The sequence below is a fragment of the Ananas comosus genome, linkage group 13 (assembly GCF_001540865.1).
Source record: "Ananas comosus cultivar F153 linkage group 13, ASM154086v1, whole genome shotgun sequence".
NCBI classification, from domain to species: domain Eukaryota; kingdom Viridiplantae; phylum Streptophyta; class Magnoliopsida; order Poales; family Bromeliaceae; genus Ananas; species Ananas comosus.
Genome location: NC_033633.1, coordinates 1,232,108 through 1,246,233, shown reverse-complemented (window position 1 = coordinate 1,246,233; position 14,126 = coordinate 1,232,108). Strand labels below are relative to the sequence as shown.

At 43.4% G+C, this 14,126-nt stretch overlaps 2 protein-coding genes across 2 annotated transcripts; both read right to left on the bottom strand.

Annotated features, from left to right (window-relative positions):
- LOC109719489 (E3 ubiquitin-protein ligase UPL4) lies at positions 172–9,358 on the bottom strand. Its single transcript, XM_020246212.1, has 17 exons — positions 8,338–9,358; positions 8,138–8,248; positions 7,940–8,056; positions 7,462–7,620; positions 7,218–7,379; positions 6,158–6,313; positions 5,965–6,086; positions 4,824–5,883; positions 4,447–4,507; positions 3,142–4,334; positions 2,344–2,577; positions 2,155–2,259; positions 1,748–1,831; positions 1,579–1,647; positions 1,361–1,489; positions 1,138–1,221; positions 172–535 (listed from the first exon to the last, which is right to left on the bottom strand). Exons 1-17 carry the CDS (start codon positions 9,019–9,021, stop codon positions 470–472), a joined length of 4,596 nt encoding a protein of 1,531 aa, XP_020101801.1. The 5' UTR covers positions 9,022–9,358; the 3' UTR covers positions 172–469.
- Positions 10,992–14,102, bottom strand: LOC109719487 (pentatricopeptide repeat-containing protein At3g09650, chloroplastic). The gene has a single exon (XM_020246210.1). The coding sequence runs from the start codon at positions 13,548–13,550 to the stop codon at positions 11,337–11,339; it is 2,214 nt and encodes a 737-aa protein (XP_020101799.1). The 5' UTR covers positions 13,551–14,102; the 3' UTR covers positions 10,992–11,336.

The window sequence follows — 14,126 nt, the reverse complement described above, 5'->3', positions numbered from 1 at the left end:
TTTCATTTTGTTTTACTTCTATTCACAGAGAGACAGAGGGAGGGAGGTTTCATTTTGTTTTACTTCAATTGAGAGAGAGAGAGAGAGAGAGAGAGAGAGAGGGAGAGAGCCAACGAACTAACAAAAGATGACGAATCCTGGGATCAAATACCAGGAGCAAAGAAGAAAAGATTATAAATATAAACCTATGGATTAAATAAGAGGCACAAACTTTGACAGGTAAAAAAAAGTTTTACCACAAAACGTGATGATATTTACAGTTTAAACACCTACGACCTATACATTAATAAAATTACTACCATAAAGAGAAATTATATAATATATATATATGCACTGGTTAAGATGGGCTTCCTTTTGTTTCTACCACAATCAGCTCCACCAGCTACTACCATAGTCGCCAGGCCTTATCTACACCACCTCCCCCCTCGTACTTACAAATTCACAGATCCAACAAGAAGCAAATGTTAGCTCAAGAGAGGAAGAACGAACCTTGCCCTTCGGTTATCGCGTACAGCAGCCTCTGCCTCATTCTCTCCTGCAGCCAATATTGAAATTTTAATGAAAGCATGTATATTAGATGATCGGGTGATTTTAGTACATCCAAGATGAATGATACAGACATTTAGTCTGTTTATAAGAGAAGGGTTAGATCGCATCACTGGTCGCTAAAACTTATGACGTAGTTCCCGTCAGGTTAACTTAAATTTTCCCCGATTGAGTCTTCTCCAAAATATGACATGAAAACTGACTTGGCAACATTCATCTTAAGAGCTAAGAAAGTAAAGATTCAAGGACTCTGTTTTCTTTTAAGAAATGATATGGCGACTAGATTGACAGAATATCTCTAAGAGATGTTGTGAGGGTTGATTAGAGGTGCTATGGCAAGAAATTTTGCTGTCAAATCATTCCTCCAATACTGGAATTATACAAAGCTTGGAGTGGCCCAACTAGACAAAAATCGAAAGTTCAGCAACTCGAGTGCCACAAATTGAAGTTCAGTGTAAGTATCATGAAGTAATTGACACTTTAAATAGTGATTATGTCGTCCCTTCTATGAAAGAAAAGAAGAACACCCAGCTCAACTGAATCTAGAAGAAAAGAAGCTAACAGGGCGTGAAGAGAGAACAAAACAATCACCTTCGAAGAGTACGGAGGGAGCTTAAGATAATTAGCACAAGTCATCACACTAGGCAAGTCCAAATCAGCATCATTGCTACCAAGCTGTCAACACATAGAAAAATGTTGTGAGCTTCTGCTTTCTGGACAAAAGGCTAGAATTCCAGAAGCAAAACCAAACAAGCACTTTGTCTAATGCAAAATTGGTAGTGGTTCATTTGGCCGGTTATGAACCGAGACTAACCTTTCGAACAACTGTCAGCTTAGGGTTGAGTGCAGCTATACCACCAGGGGGGAGCCGAGGAGTTCCGGTCACAAATTGCAAGAAGGCTCTACGTTGATCGCGTTCAAATTCTTGCATGATTTCCAACAGCTGCAGTAATATATACAATTTGGAACTAGTCATAAGTATATATATATATGTAAGAATACTGAATGGAAGTTTCTGGAATCGATACTGACATAAATGACGTGAGAACTGCTGGCTGTGTAGCCGTGGTCAAATTTCATGTGATCCACAAGATGTGGAAACTGCACAGAAACAATTTCTTATATTGTTGGGAATAATTAAAATCCGAAAGTAAGTGAAGAAATTAAAATAAAAAAAATTCAGAAGCAATCAACAACGTACATCCCAGGTATCTTGTTGTTCACCACAGATTAATCGGTCGAGCTCATCCTCACTAAAAATCTGAAGAGCTTTCACCGGCAAGACCTGCAGATATATGTGTATGAAGAAAACTCAAATAGAACTAGCCAAAAAGTACAAGTACTCTCAGATCAGCTTACTACCCCTTCAACTGATTCAATAGACAATGGATAAATCAAACATAGAAATAAAAAGGACAGGGATGTAAAAATCTCTTATTTTAAGAGACTGCTGAACTACTGCATTCTACTAAGTAATAAAATGTAACCAAGAGCAAAAATGAAAGGAACATGCAGCATACAGGAGTTACTCTTAACACGAAAAGATCCTAATTTAAAAACACAATTAAATATCACACAGCTGAGGTTTTGCATCACAAAATAACGAACCTCATTAAATCCAGATTTGAAAGCTTCCACCTGCCTATAAATCCCGCTTCTAATAGTTGCATCAACAGCCAGTGCAACATACTCTTCCAGGTTAGTGATATTCACCTTGGAGAGAAAAGAAACAACATAAGTTAAAGGGCTAATTAAAGAGCCTAATTAAAACACCATATAGTACAACAATGTAAGTACCACTTTTGAGCTACTTTCAGAAGCAAGCACATAATCAGAGTAGCCTGGAAGAGTGAAATCAATGCACAGGTCCTCAATTCTAGTATTATCACGGTAACATAAATCAGATGGACCGTTATAATTTTCTTTAGAAACAGACTCCAAAATTCTTCTCCTCCTAATAAGAGCCTGAAACTCGATGAGAGTCCTTCCAAGTTCAGGATCAAATGACTGGATGTCATATATACTGAGCTCCTAAAGAAATGTAAAAAAAAAAAGAAGAGTTTATAATCACAAAAACTTCAACAATTCAGCATAGAGCTAATAATCATAATCAGAAGGGATTTTTGCACATATACCCCCCCTCATGGCCTCAATTTACATGTATAGCATGCATACTCTACAAAAGTTGCTAGTTGCACCTCAAAAATAGACCATATTTGAGTGTATGCCCCACATTAAGACCTTTCTGTGTTTAAACTACCAAGTTTTCGGGGCAAAATTATGCTACCCCTGAATATTTAAATATATTGCCTCATTTCCAAGTGAAAAACCAACCTGTTCAGCACGAGAAGCTCTCAAGAGGAGGAGCATTTAAGCAGATATGGCTATTTCTTTAGGAATCAATCGAATATGGCTATTTCTTTAGGAATCAATCGAAATTTGGAGGTTATCAAAATATTTAAGGTATATACATAAAATATGGTAGTTTTTTAGGGTGTAGATGCAAATCATAACCACTGAGGATACAAAATCTAGCGCATGTATTTTGAAGGGTATACATGAAAAAGTCCTGAATCAAAATGGATTTGCTCATACCTGCTCAAGTATTATTTTATAGAATGCTCTAGAGAATGGTATATCTAAAATTCTTCCATCCTTAATTGCCTTTGCTACAATCTGGCCAAGAAGGGAAAACCTTTTAATTGCATCTTGAAAGTGCACGCTCTCTGCACCAGATATTGCTGCTGACCATGGACGGGGAAACAGACCGAAAGGGGCTACAACAAAACCACAACCTACAACAGCACCATTCCCAGTTGTAGGGCTAAGGTCCTCTCTCCACATGCCTAAACCAACCTTTTGAAACTCATGGCTAATCAATGTATAGAACTCCATAGTGGGACCCAAACCAGTACCGACTTCTTCGTTAAACTCCACTTCAAGAGAAGTCCTACTTTGAGCGTGAGATTCCATCATTTTGGTTGCAGATTCCAGTATATTGCTGCGATTAACTTTGAATTTCCTACGTGTATGTGAGACCGGATTGACCCACCTTTCGTTCACTGCATCTGTATCAATTCTATTCAGATTAAGCTTTGTTCTCAAAGAATCCAATGTGTTAAGCCGGAAGTACTTCCGCTTTGCTTCAAAAGAGAACAAGAAAGAACATGTGGACATTAGTTGGCCACACCATGAAGGCATGCTACCAGAGCTTGAAGTGAGTGGGTCCCGCATTTGCTGCTCCAATTTATCAGTTAATTTGCTGCTAACAAACTCGGATTGGGGAACTGAAGAGATCATCAACTTCAGCTCATCAAAGCTTTTGATTCTCCCTTCAGCAAAAGCATTTATTTTACGATTGCACAAGAGATGAAATGAGTAGTGATTCAAGCCTTCCAAAGTTTTCAACATAAACAATATATCGTATGAATGGGCTGACTTATCTAGTTTGCAAGGGAGCTTAGCAAGCAATAAGCTGGAAACGAATGATAGTTTTTCCCACAAGAACCCATGTTCATCTCCATTAAGAGAGGAGAAAGAACCACCATCAGAGGGTTTGCCATCACTTATTTCTGGTTCTATAGCACTCCTATAAGTTACTATGTGTACCTCTTCCCAAAACTTTGGCCCCAGAATTACATCAGGCTCTTTATTTACCTGATCTGTTAAGATAGCTTCGTAAAGGGTGACTGAGCGATCAAGCTCTTTTCCTTGTAAACCAAAAACCAACTTTGGTTGCACACCTTGATTGCTTGGGGTTGCACTACTTGTTCTCGGTTCCACTTGACCTGTGCAATAAAGAAGATTTGTACTCAATATTAGTAAAAAATTAAGATATTCAAAAGTCTACAAATTGTGATGGGAGGGAAAAAGGACAAGGAAAAACAAAGTAATACTTACTGGCCATCTGACCTAAGGCAGATTCTGCTGATGAAGAACACCGTTCCTGATTTCTGAGGCCCTGACGTGCAAGAAAATCAGTAGAAAATCAGTAGAAAAAAATGAGAGTCTGTAATCTTGTTAATATACATGAGCTTTTTTAGCTTTTCAAAGAGCCTCAGAAATCTTAGAAGCGTTAATCACACTTATTATTAGAAATCATTTTAATTATTTTCTCTGAAACACATCAAAACACAATGCAAGTCAACTATCAGAAATATCATCAAATAGAGACTCGTCACAAATGGGTTGACAACAAAACAACTAGAAGGACCAAATAACAGCAACCGTCTAACAATCATAATTTTAGACAATAGACATGGTAGAAAGAATAGCACCTCTGAAATGCTAGAAACAGATGATTCCTGAGACAATTCTTCTTCGTTTCCAGGAGAAATGTCTTTTTCTGCTGAAATTGCCTGAACTTTGTCCATGTTTATACTCACTCTAGGCCATAGATACTCCTCTATAGCAATTAGTGATGAAGATATTTCAACGCTCACAATATTATCATAGTTAGATAAGCCAGCCTCATTTTCTTCCTTCACAAATTGTACTCTAATGCAAGGATTCATTGTGGAACGCCTAACCGGAATGTCCGTTATGGTGTTCCTGGGTTTGAAAGCATAGCTTAAAATAACTGGAAAATTCTCAAAGGAGGACAATGCGGCATGCAACTTCCGCACTAATAATGTCAAAACCATATCCTGCCATCCTTGATCCATTTTTGACAAAGATATGTGAGCAAAATCCTGGATCCTTTTTAACACTGCAAGAAAATGATCTGAAGAATTGCAATCAGACTGATCTCCATGGAGGTACTTGCCATTGGACAAATAGTTTACCAACGATTTAACAATTCCACTTTCAACAAACTCAAAGGTAGTCATAGTCTCTCCACCACAAAGTTCCCTCATTAGTTGATCCAATGTATGAGACACGAACTCTTCATTTTGGGAACAGCCATTATTTTTTAAATGCTCGTCGACAGTACCATTTAGAACTGCACATGAAGTTTTTAGCTTCTGCAGAACTTCAGTCAGCACCCTCTCAGAACTTACCTTTTCATGGGTAAAATATGTAGTCTTCAAATGCTTGGCAAGAGTAAAAAGGGTTTCTTTATTGAGCCTACATGTTCTCCTTTCTGAAGATGGAAATTTACACAAACCAAATGCATAGCACAGGCATCTTTCTGAGCGTTGCATGTCATTGTACTGCTCAGATATTGTTTGTGGGTATTTTTCTTGCATTGAAAGTGTATCAACTGCATAAATTACACCTTCCTTGATAAAAGAACTCAAGAAAACACCAGGAATCTTTTGCATGAGAGTATCAACAATCCTCAACGTCAAAAACAGCACATGATGATCTTTTCGGGCCAACAAACCAGCCAAAAAGCTGCAACAAACATAACAGTAATATTTCAGGAATCAAATAGCTTCATATTCTGAAACAACTATTAAGTCATGAATTTTTCACCTCGAAATTTCCGTATCCTTTAGTAAGTCACGAAGCATTTCAGGAGTGTTGAAGTAAAAGATATTGTTTATGATTGATACACAGCCATAGCAAACATATGCATTTGCACCAGAGTTGACCACCTGTTACAATATCAAGTGGAAGTTATATGGTGAAACAAAGGCTTCACGGTAAGTTGCTTACATTAACAAACCTTGACGGAGGCAGGGAGTATGTCAGCAGAAAACTGATGCAAAAGATTAGGTTGGTCTGTCAGGATCTTTTCCTTGGCAAGTTCTACTTGAGTACCCTCACTATCTCTTGCCTCGGGAGGGATTAACTGGTTAGCTAACTTCAATACTTCATGGACCTGAAGCATACACGTGAAAGTAACCTTATTGTAGTATTGGAAAATCTATGTAAAATAATTTTCAATGCTTCATTTAAACCTTAAAGAAAATCAAGCATGAAAACAATTTGGAAGAGAGTAAACTCAACTTTAAGCAAATTTGTAGAATAAGATGTGTAACATGTGTTCACATATATCTTACTCCTACAAACTGAGAACAGTACTGCTCACGCCAAGTTGACAGAAAATTTTGTTAGCACAAACTAGCGAAGAAGTATTTTCGACGCCAATCCTAAATAAATGGGAGACACGAGTTGCCCTTAGCTTTTGACAAGGGTATATCAGAAGCAAAGAAGTTATTTCTGATAAGGATATGTTAATACAGGCTGAGATGTCCGATCTCTATCTACATATACATTTTTTTCCTATTACTAATCATAGTTAATAAATACAGCTAAGACTAGTTTGATCCCCTTTTTTTTTTTTTTTTTTACTTTATCACACATTCATTGCTGCATTAACAACATATAACGCCTTTGAGTCTATAAGTACATGCGAAGAGGAAATTAACTAAATGAATTTGGTTGACAAGATATAATAGTAAAAAAGAAATATACCCTACAAAAAAGAAAGAATACAAATTTTGATTAAGAGAAACAATACATATCTCTGACCTTAGCAGAAAAAAAAAAACAAAAACAAAAGGAAAGGTATTGATTGTATGCTATATGTTGACCACATTGGCGTTCAAAAATGAACCGCGACCTCAATCAAGAGCTCTCCTTGTGGGAGGTATGAGATTGTAGATTATTAGAGCTTGTGATGACGAATGACATCATAGTGCCCAGTAAAGATCAGGAATAGCATAATCAGATCCTAAATTTCTAAAAGAGACTTTCCAAAATAAACTAGTAAACAAAGAAACCTGGTTGGATTGCACATCTTCAAGAATCGGGTAAGGACCGCCATGAGATAGGTCAGAGGCCATCAGAATTCCCTTCAATATGCTACCTATATTCAGCTCAAAAAGGGTCTTCACTGCCACAAGGGAACTACTGGCAAGCTTGGTGAGAAGACCAATCAAACTCTGCAGTTTAAAAGGTTAATAAAGACCAACATAGTTATGCTAAGCTAACAAAGGAAAATGATGGGATCAAGCGAAAACATACAGAACAAGTAGTTTGGCTTAGAATCGTTCTGCCATCAACAGTGATTAAATGAACACATTTTTGAACTATCCCATGCTGGCAAAGTTCATCCAATAGCTCTGGTGAACTGCAGAAAGAATCCACGATTCTCACCAAGCAGGTAGCAACAGTTTCCACTAGCTGTCAGTATAAACGGCAAAAATACCAGTTAGAGCCGTAAAGAATAAGGGCGAGTGAACTCACGTTGCCCAACTAAAGTTTTCCTAAAACTTGCTTGTTCTAAGAAGCCCTGACAACTTCCTTACTAAATTCCCGAAAAGCTTCTTGCTTTCCAGTTGGAGCATCCTCTCGTGGGGCCAGAAGCTCATTAGCGCTTCAAGCAACGTCCAAAAGCGTCAGCTCCAGATATTTTGTTTGCCAAAGGCTTCTTCTTCTTGCATAGAGCTAAAAAATGCAATATAGGGCACAAAACAACTAGAGAAGACACAACAGCAAATACCTTGATGTCCTCACACTGGAGAAGATTGCACAGAGTGGGCACATTATCCATGACAAGGGAGGAAGAATCCAGGGGAAGTTTCTTGCACACGATCGCAACTATTGAAACTGCAACTCTCTACAGATAGAAAACTCATGACTATAAGATCAAAACGACTCGTATTTGCACATAAACCACAACAACAATCAAATGTCTCACCTGAATGCTTGTTGAGAAGAAATCAATGTAAGCTAAAGCGGCGGCAATCGTGCCCGCTTGCAAGCACGGCAATGGTTGCTTCCGGGAGATCTTCTCCAGAGCTTGTAAGCACTGCATGGAATCACACAAAAAGAAATTAGAATACATTATAAATAAGTAGATTGAAATAATCAGGACTAGCAAAATCTGAAGCAGTGGACCTGCTCAGCTACATCCAAGTACTCGATTGCGAGCAGACGCTGGCAGAGGACCGGCAATGCGCCGTGCCGGACGACGGCATCGGCCAGCCTGGGCATTGCGTCGCAGAGGTACGTCATCGCCCGGACGGCGAGCAGCATCACCTCGGGACTGGCCTCGTAGCTGGCCAGCCTCACGAGCACCGGCACAACGGAGTCCGCGGGGAAGTACGGGGCGTGGTCCTCCATGCAGAACGACAGCTCCTCGCAGAGCTCCTTGAGCGCCGAGAGCGCTCCTGACGACGACGACGACGACGACGCAGCGTCCTCGCCGCCGAGGACGTCTAGGGCCGTGAGAATTCTCCGGAACCTGCCCCCCCTGCTCCCGCCGCCGCACCGCGCGGGGCGGCCGCCGCCGATCCCGGGGCGATCGTCGCCGTGATCGGGCTCGTCGTCCGAGTCGCACGACCCGTACGACGACTCCCCGGCGCGATCGGAGCGGCCCGAGGACGAGGTCTCCATGTCGCACTCCGGCGGCTCAGACGAAGACGCCGCCGCCGCCGCCAACACCGCCGCCGCCCCCTCCTCCGCCGTCACCGGAGGCGCCGCCGCCGCCGACGACCCCGGCCGGAACTCCGACGAGCTGCAGGGGCGCTTATCTGCCGGAAGCTGGCCGGAGGCGTCGGCGCGCTTCCGGCCACGATCCATGGCCTCCTTCTCCACCGTCGGAGGCGAAGGAGACACCGAGTGGAATCGAAAGCTCGATCGCGACTCGATCGCTGCTCGGTATTTGAAGTCGATCGCGAGAATATCGGCGAATTTTTGGAGGAATTTTGAAACCGAGCGAGATCGAAGGTGCGTAGTAGGGTTAGGGTAGGAGATATTTCTTAGGATTTTTGTATATGGAATATAAAAAAATTCGGTTACTACTCGATTTGATCGGGCGATGAGCGGGGACAGGCGAGGAGAATTCGTTATGGGAAAGAGGAGAAAGGACGGGGGCGGAGAGAGAGGAGGGGAACGGAGTTGAATCGCTCCACCGCCATAGCGTAGAGAATAGTGAAAACGGGTCCGAATCGTTTGGACCGGTCCGAGTCAACCCGGTTTGACGTTGTGGGCTTTGCGGCCCACGCCGTAACAGGCTTTTGCATGCACCCGGTGTATAAGTACGTCCATGCGCCGCAATAATATATATTTTTTATTTCTTTTAAAAAAAATTTATGCAGTAAAAACTATAATTTTTGGAAAACAACAGTATAAGCACCAAGTATACGTGAAAAATCAACAGAAAAAAAAAATTGTTACGAATTTTTCGAGTAGATGTTCAAAATTATAAATTTGTATTTTTAATGTTATAGAATATAAGTTAAATTCTGATTCTTAAAAGTGTAGAGCTTTTAGAGGTGTGGTGTATTTTGTATGCTTGTACACTTGGTGCAGGCAATAGCAAACCATTAAATTTAATCAATGTAGTATCTTTAAACTTTGGGAATATTTATGTGCAAGTGAAGACCTTTTTATTATTATTATTTACTATAATGAGTTAATTAAAGAAGCCGAAACATAATTAGAATTGAATAATGAAACTTGTTTAGGGAGACATTGGGCATAATGAAAAGGGAAAGGACTAATTAGCCCAAGAGTTTGGGATATTTAATTGGAAAGATTGTTTAGCTGGAGTTTTGCTTCCAAATGTGTTATTTTAAGTTGCAAGTTTCGAGAAATTTTAACAGTTTCTTATTACTAATAAAAACTCCTTAACAAGTGCTTTGTAAGGCAAATTTAATTCAGTTAATGTGATTATGTCATCTGTTAAATTCATTTTCATAAAATTGTGCACTCAAATTTGATAATTATATAAAATTTTAAAACTATTTGAAGCAGTAGTAAAAGCAGAGTGGATACTAAATTACTCTCTCCTCTCTCTCTCTCTCTCTCTCTCTCCTGACGAGTCTCTTATTTAACCCAGATTTTGTTTTTATTTTATTTATTTTTTTTGCAAAATTGAGAATTTAGCCAAAATGTTTGGAATAGGCACTTTTCCATGTTGAAGATATTAAAAAGATAGTTAAAAAAACCAAAGCAATTATATAAACTTCGCCAATTGAATCTGATACAAACTGATGGATATTCAAGGCAAAAATGAAGCAGGAAAAAAACTCTTATTGACATGAAGATTAATATTTCAAATCAAACTGCTAACATTGCAACAATACAGGCCCCTTATTTTTTCTCAAGATAAAACATAGATTTTTTGAATCCCCCACATCCCTCAAAAGAAAAAATCAAATATTTTTGCTCAAGCTCATGGCTCATGGGTATAGAACCACTCATCTATGAAAAGCATTCAAACTTTTACATCTACAATAAAAACTTTGCCACATATCCAGAGTTAACCGCGGATATACATACTACTTTATAGTTCTAATCTGCAGTTGCGTAAACTGTATAATTCGTCGATGATAAGAATCTGGAGGCTTTTCTCCAGTTCAAACTTCAAAATTCATACAAAATAATTCTAGTAGTACAATACTGCCAAACTACTGGTGCAGAAATACTATATATGCCAATGAATTCGAAGGCTTCTTCTATACAGGGTGAAACTGGGGAAAGAAAGAGATGAAACAAGAGTATTCATGACTTTCTAAAGGCTAAGCTCCTGCTTTATTCAGAGTTGATTTGTAAATAAGAAGGCAAAATGGTTATTATTGAGTATCAGAATCCTGATGAAAACAATGCAGTATCACTATTCAAAAGAATAATAACTGGACTACATACAACAGTAATGATCTTTTCATTTTCACAATTTTAAGAAGATCCAGAAGCAACCAAGCTATAGCAAATCACATGCTTGGTAGATCCAGAACACTGGTGTCTCCTATCTTCTCTTGCCCTCGCCAAATCCAAGTTTTAATTTGCTTTGACGGAACCGAAATAGGATTTGGCATCAAATTCGTTGGCATATTTCCTCCATGAATGTTCATAAGCCAATTATGCAAGTAGTGTGAAATACGAATCGAGAATCAGGTGAGTTCATAATTATCCCCATCAAAGGGCTCGAGCCTCCACTCGCTGCCGTAATAAGAATTCGGAAGCCCTAACCAAAACTTGAACGCCTCAGCCGCTCTCTTCCTCTCTTTCCTCCTATCCTGCCTCGCTTGCGAGGCGTGCTTGCTTGTAAACATCCGCGAATGCATCTCTATATAAATTTTTTTATACTTGGTCTTGTTCGGCGATATCCCATTCTCCTCCATACAAGCCACAATTTCAAGTGCCTTCCTGAAAAAAGCCGCACGAACACACACATCAGCCAATGCATCCAAAAGCCCTTCGTCAGGCTTCAGCGGCGGCGAACCCTCGCATCTCTCTTTCACCTCATTCCACAGCAAAAGTGCTTCTCCGGGCTTCCTCGCCAAAGCAATTCCGTTGGCGAGGCTACCGTAGGTAGCCACGTCGGGCTGGAACCCGCTCTCCCTCATCTTCTCCACGATCTTCTTGGCTTCTTCCAAAAGCCCCAGTCGACAGTACCCTTCTATCAACATGTTCCAAGCTACTCTATCAACTCTAACTCTAGGATCCTTGGACATTTCGTCGAACACCTTGTGGGCGAGTTTCGGTTGGCCCGATAGGGCGAACGCCTTCATCAGAGTCGTGTAGCTGACCTTCGACGGCGGGATTCCGCGCTCACGCATCTCATTAAAGAATGCCAGCGCGCCTGCACTGTCGTCGATGAGGATGCACCCGTCGATGAGGATGTTGTAGGAGATCACATTGGGCTCAATTCCGAGTCGATTCTCCATGTCGCGCAACAGTGACTTGGCTTCGTCCAGCTGCAGCTGCTGGCAATAGCCCTTGAGGAGCACGTTGTAGGTGACGCGGTTGGCGGGGACGCCGTCACGCGCCATTTCGTCGAGCACGCCGCGCGCGCGGTCGACGGCGCCGGCGCCCACGAGCGCGGTGGCGACGGTGGTGTAGGCAACGTCGTCGGGGCGGCTCGCGGGGTCGGGCTCGAGGCGCATGGCGCGGATCGTGCGGACCACATCGTCGACGCGCCCCGCGCGCATGTAGCCCTTCATGAGCGTCGTGTAGACGCGCGCGTCGGGCGCGTAGGTCGCGGGCAGCAGCGGCGGCGGCGCCGCCGCGGCGTCGTGCGAGCCGAGCACGATGGCTTCGAGAAGGGCGTGAGGCTCTACCCGCGCGGGAGTCGGCGACGACTGCGCGAGAAGCGAGCAGATGTCGGCGCGGCGCTCGCGCATGGCCTGGATGAGCCTCTCGGCGGCGGCGAGGTCGCCGAGGCCCACGTACGCGGCGACGAGGGAGTGGAACGAGGTGATGCAGGGGATGACGCCGCGGCGGACGATGAGAGCGAGGGCGGGGGCGAGGAGGTCGCCGCGCTCGGCGCGCGCGCACATCTTGATGAGGACGTTGTAGGTGAGCGCGTCGGGGGCGGCCCCGAACGCGCGCATTTCGTCGAACAGGTGGGCGAACCTGGGGACGTCGCCGAGGTTGGCGGCGGCGTTGAGGGCGGCGTTGAAGGCGGCGGCGTCGGGTCGGGCGTCGGCGGCGAGCGGGCCGGGGGGGAGGCGACGGAGACGGCGGAGGACGGCGTCGAAGAGGCGGAGGGCGTCGGCGGGGTCGTCGGAGGAGGCGAGGCGGCTCACGACGGCGCTCCAGGCCTTGACGTGGGGGAGGTAGCCGGAGCGGAGCATGGTGCGGACGACAGAGGCGGCGTAGGCGGGAGCGCCGGAGCGCGCGGCGGCGGAGGCGAGGAGGCCGAGGGAGTTGGCGTCGAGGAGGTGGAGGAGGCGCGCGTCGCGGAGGCGGCGAACGAGGGCGCGGGCGCGGGGGAGCGCGGAGGGGGAGCCCCTCATGTAGGCGAGCTGGGCGAGGAGGCGGCTGAGGCAGGTGGCGTTGCTGGGGAGGCGAGGGGACCGGGACACGGCCTCGTAGGCCTCGTCAGTGCGACCCTGGCGGAGGAGGGAGAGGAGGAGGACCTCCTCAGCGCCCTCCTCGCCGCCACCGCCACCACCATTGGAGGAGGAGGAGGAGGAGGAGGAGGAGATGGGCGTTTCTCCGGTGGAGAGGGAGAGGGAGAGGGAGAGGTGGGAGGAGGCGGGTTGGGCGCGGAGAGGAAGAGGAAGTAGGAGGTGGTAGCGGTGGAGCTTTGGGGAAGTGGGGAAATGGGAGAGGGAAGGGAGAGAAGAGGAGTTTGTGGGAGGTTGGGGTTGATGAAGCATTGAGAAGCGGAGTGCAGTAATGGCGAGAGCGAAGAGGATGAGAGAGAAGGGGGCGGATGATCAATGGATCGGGCGTAAATGGGCGGGTGGGTGGATGGGGGAGTGACTACGTGGAACTGTGGAAGTGATGGGAGTCCTGTTCCTCTCTTGTGGTCGTGGTCTATTAGACCGGACCAATCAAAAAACAGTTGCAAAATCCACATCGCATCCCATAAAAAGAATGTAAATCCTCTATTGGTTTAATCCATCTATCCGATAAGATTATTGAGAATCTATATAATACGATTGGTTATTGTATTTTGTTTAACAAGTGCATTGAATAGTTCGGTTATATCCGATAAGCGCGTTAAAAGAAACACACAACTTAACATTCTCAAGATCAAATAAACGTTAATAATGAAATATATAAATAATTATTTGGGTCTTCCATTTCTTTAAGCTCGATCAGGTCAGTATTCGAAAAGTCAATCCAAGTGCAGTATTGAAATGTCATTTGTCAGTTTTCATACTTGAAAACAGTGAAAATTTTAACACTTTTTAAGACACTAAATCTCCTGAACAGCTTTGTGCTGCAGG